General features: G+C 37.1%; 1 protein-coding gene across 1 annotated transcript; it reads right to left on the bottom strand.

Annotated features, from left to right (window-relative positions):
• Window positions 1–2,392: 2,392 nt before the first annotated feature.
• LOC146710032 (uncharacterized) lies at window positions 2,393–4,271 on the bottom strand. The gene is made up of 3 exons (XM_085457271.1): window positions 4,120–4,271; window positions 3,160–3,252; window positions 2,393–2,794 (listed from the first exon to the last, which is right to left on the bottom strand). The coding sequence occupies exons 1-3, from the start codon at window positions 4,222–4,224 to the stop codon at window positions 2,414–2,416; spliced, it is 579 nt and encodes a 192-aa protein (XP_085313397.1). The 5' UTR covers window positions 4,225–4,271; the 3' UTR covers window positions 2,393–2,413.
• Between the last annotated feature and the right edge of the window lie 321 nt (window positions 4,272–4,592).

Raw genomic sequence — 4,592 nt, forward strand, 5'->3', positions numbered from 1 at the left:
TGTGTCATGTGATCCTCTGGAGAAACTCTTCATTTTATACCATTCAGTACCCACTGGAACAGTTTGCAGTTCAGTGTGTTCATCTCCCATGTGTTCCCTACTTGGAAACTTGCTGGTCTAAGTGAGCAAGACCTGAGTGTCAGCTACAACATGAGGTCAGCAGTTGGATCAGTGCTGCAGTTTCTTGTATTAGTAAAAAAAAACAATGTTTGCTGGAGTGAAGCTTTCAGTTTAGCAGTATATTTTTGTTAGAACAGGCACTTACAATGAGATTTGTTTTGTTGCCGAACAATTCCGAAACGAGGATCCAAAATTCTTTAGGGGTGTATGTGGATCGTATAAATAGAGAAGATAAAGAATCTCATAGTAGAAGCATTGATGCGTACTGCTGAAAGGATCCAGCTGAGGTGCTTCTGGAATGTTATGATGATGTTTCCTGGACTTTGGAGGGCTTTCAGGAATATAGATATGCTGGAGAGATTTCTTATGTCATCTTATATTTCAGGTTAATCTTGTGATTCATAGAAGCTGCTGGAATGTAGCTGAATAGATGTATGTCTGGACTACCTTGTGAAGCCAGCAGCTTATTGCAAGCAGAAGCTGATAAGAAACTGGAAATGGATGGAACAGGTGAGAATATGGAAATAATTAAAATAAATAATTTTTTTTAACCTTTTTTAATGGTTAGTGTTACCCATAGTTTCTATGATTTTTGCCAGTGGAAAAAACTGCTACATTCAACAGCAGCATTTGACAAACGTTAAGTTGCTTTAGCCTACCAATACAGACACACAAACACATAATAAACTGGTATTGTCAGAAAACTAAGAAAAAAAATGCCTTTTAGTCGTTCATTAAATCCAGTAAAGTTCAGCAAGAGTTCAGGTTTTGAGAAGTACTTGTACATTGGCTGCATCTGTGTGCTACAGTCAAAAAACAGATGCTTTTTCCATTCCCTAATTTTAGATATTTAAGTACATGCTTGCCCTCGGTGTCTTGATGTCACAGATGATGTTTAGCTATTTAGAGAGCAGTGCCTGGGACCTCAAACAAGTGGAAAAGCTGCTTTCATGGTGATGGCTAAGAGGCTCTACACCCACTGCTCTCCATCATCCCCTCTATCGCTGGCTTTGGCACTTTATATCCATCTATACCAATGGCTCTGACATGTCTCTTACTTATGTCTCTGCCTGTATCTCTCTGTTGGTATACACATTTATCTGCCACTCTGCATGTTGGCTATCTTTCTTCAAAATAGTATTTATAACTTTGTGCCCAGCCACAATCCTTGCAATAGAGCCATTTTTACTTTGTTGATACAAATTATTTGACATTTGAAAAAAAAGAAAAAGAAAACAGGAAAGGAAAAAAAAATACAAACCCACAAAAAGCCAACTTTTTTTATTTGGCTTAAAACAAACTATATAGTTTGTTATAGTTTTTAAATTTACCCTTGTCATTTAGCTCTAATATAGTAATTGTTATTTTTGATATTACCTATTCCCCTTACCACAATGAAACGGGGATGGAAATAATTGTCTTTGCAGTGAAAGGACTTCACTGACAGGCTTTTGACAAACATTACACCGTCACAATCCACAAACCTCATTACGACCACATTTTATACACACTGTAAAAAGAATAACCCTATTCAAATTAAAAAAAATGATGTCCAATTGTCACATCCAAAATATTTGACTTCATAGAATCCAAAATGAGTCACTTGATATGACCTGATACTTTTATGTTGATATAAACAATATTACTAGACTTGACTGAAACTTTAAATTTTGCATTGATCCAAATTTTTTTACATAGAACCATATTTTAATTATTGAACCAAGCTAATATATTGAAATTTAACCAACCTAATGTATTCACATCGAACCAAATTAACATGAACTAATATGTTTGTGTTGAAGCCAGGTAATTGATTTACATATATTCAAACTATATTTTTTACATTTCATTTTATTTCAGTTCAAAAATGCTCTGCATTTCCTATAAAAAAGACAGTTGGCCAACCAATTATTTCTAAATTATTTATTGTTCCAAACCATTTTAACTATAATCAATAGAGAGGATTAGTAATATACAGATTTAGTGCTACGGCAGAAATGATTAGAGAAATGTTTGTTTTATAAAACCTGCAACCTTTTGAAAACCAGTATAAAACCTGCAATCTTTTTAGAACTGGTATAAAACCTGCAACCTGTCTAAAACTGCAACCTGTCTAAAACTGGCATAAAACCATTATAAAAACTCTTTTTAAACCAATTTGCCAGTACTCAAAAATGTTTATATGTGCACTGTGCCTGTACAATGTAAAAAAAAAAATCTACACATGTATCAATGAAATCAACTTAAATCTCCCTTTCAAATGGGTGTTCTTATAACTTTTGAATGTAGAATATCACTGCAGGCCAACCAAGAAAAATAACCAAGCACACATGCACATGCACATACACATGCATGTGCACATACACATGCACACATGCATGCAAATGCGAATCTTAGAGGTCATCTTGTTAAAGTCAAGCTCCATCATAATCTTTTGAAGAGCCTCAAAGGTGAACCTGAATCCTCGTGGATATTCCATATTAAGAGCATAACAGAGTCCAAAGACCTTTGCCACTCCAGCTGCCACAGAAGGCAACTCATTCAGGACTTCCACACCATCAATGATTATCCCGATGTCTCGAGGCTGATGTAGGAGGCTTGAGTTGTCCCTGAAGACGAAGAGTGCCATGGTGGTACTCTGCAGCTCTTCCTCAGCTTCATCTTTCTGGGATATCTTGAGGTAAAATATGGAACAAAATGTACAAGTGAAGAACTGAAGTCTGGCACACCTGATAAATCTTTGACCATAATAACTACTATTTTGATAGTTGTTTGGTCACAGACTATTAGAACAATTATTTGACTAATCAGATTGTGAATTGCATAATCATTAAATTAAATCAATGGCGGAACATTTTCATAAATGTTCCACAAAGCCCAAGAAAAAAAAAAGAAAACAATACAGAACCCTAAGATATTAACTTGATGAGTTGATTAATCATTGCTGTCCTACATTAATCACTGCATTTAATAGCAGAGTTGTCAAATTTACATCAAGAGACTGCATCTCATGTAGAGACAGAACAGATATGGACATACCGTGTATTCTTTTATCAAGTCCTCAACACGTTCTCCAAGGTAGATAATGAGAGATTTAAGTATACACTCCCTCCTAATGTCAGCATCAGCATCCTGCAGGAACAGTTAAAATTGTTACTATGCAATATGGAGAGTATGCTGCGTGAGAGGAATTTTTTTTCACCTCTCTATCCTCATGAGGTGACTAATGCCCCTTTTCCACCGACAAATCGGCACGGTGCGCTTGAGAGCAGTTCAGTTTAGCGCGGATGAACTCGCTTGTTGTGGTGGAAACATAAAGCAGACGTAACTGGGAACAGGGGTGAACCCATCTGGCTATGAAAAGTCGTGTGCAAAAGTCTTTGTCCGCAACGTCACAGCCCGAAGAACAACAACAATCGCAATATATGTGTGTTTTTGTACTTTGCTCCGTCTGTGGTTCATTTTGATTGGTTTGATTTTTGGTTCTTGTGGAGGAAGTGGCCATGGTCCAAAGTCAATGGAGTATGGTTGCTGGGAGTTTTTTTTTTAAAGCCTTTTGTGGGAGCGCTTCTATATCACATCACGTGGGCACCACACACACCCGGGCCAATCAGGTGTAAAGGCGGTGGAAAAGCGTCCGCAGGGGGCTAAAGCGAACTGAGCCACACCGTGTTCTGTCGGTGTAAAAGCGGCATATGCTTTCTTGTCCCTAAATAAAAGTTTATACGTATATATGTATGTATGTGTATCTGGCGAGTGAGAGTGAAAATGTGTCTCCAAAATAAATTTTGTTGTAGTTGTGCTCTGTACTTGTATAATGACAATAAATCTCTTCATTCATTCAAGAACAAAGCCCACACTTCCTTTCAACATTTTAAAAGGTCACAGCCATAATCACTGACGTTACCAAAATAAAACTGTAACAGGATACAAATTCTCATTAGATACAGCGGTTAAAATGCTAACTGTCATGTTAATAGTTAATTATATACACCCTACCTGATCAAGAAACTCTAGGATTATGGCAGTTTTTGCTTTGGTTGTCCCTCCTTTCTTTCTGATTATTTTAAGTAGCTGTGGGGAGTGCTTGTCCAGCTGGACCATGAATCTGGTTAGCAGGGGAACTGCAGTAACCCGCAGAAACTCTGCATTAATCTGTACATGAGTAGACAGTGTACAATACATTTTTTTAAAGACCAACTTCCAACAAGAAAAAGTCAAAACATAATTCCAATTTCCAAACTATGATAAAAGGCATTAGTATAAAAAAGTTAAAGTTATACCTCTTCCATCTGAAATAGACCTGGCCATCTTTCCAAGAGGTTCTTGATGTCAGGCTTCTTATCCACAACCTCTTTCCTCCTGAATTCGAAGGTCCTGGCCATCAACACACAGATATTTATATGAAGAGAGACAGAGACAAACGTGCGCGCACAAACACAAGCTTGTGTCTAGAAACCGCGAGCTCACCA

The sequence above is a fragment of the Copadichromis virginalis genome, linkage group LG5 (assembly GCF_057382275.1).
Source record: "Copadichromis virginalis isolate Kocher_CV1m ecotype Utaka linkage group LG5, C_Virginalis_male_GT1.1, whole genome shotgun sequence".
In the NCBI taxonomy this organism is placed as follows: Eukaryota; Metazoa; Chordata; class Actinopteri; order Cichliformes; family Cichlidae; genus Copadichromis; species Copadichromis virginalis.

Excerpts from the sequence above, each read along its gene's own strand:
- LOC146710032 (XM_085457271.1), bottom strand. The coding sequence starts at position 4,224 with ATGGTCCAGCTGGACAAGCACTCCCCACAGCTACTTAAAATAATCAGA. Across the intron at positions 3,253-4,119 it reads TCCTAGAGTTTCTTGATCAG|GATGCTGATGCTGACATTAG; the intron begins GTAGGGTGTATA and ends CTGTTCCTGCAG. Across the intron at positions 2,795-3,159 it reads ACTTGATAAAAGAATACACG|ATATCCCAGAAAGATGAAGC; the intron begins GTATGTCCATAT and ends TTTTACCTCAAG.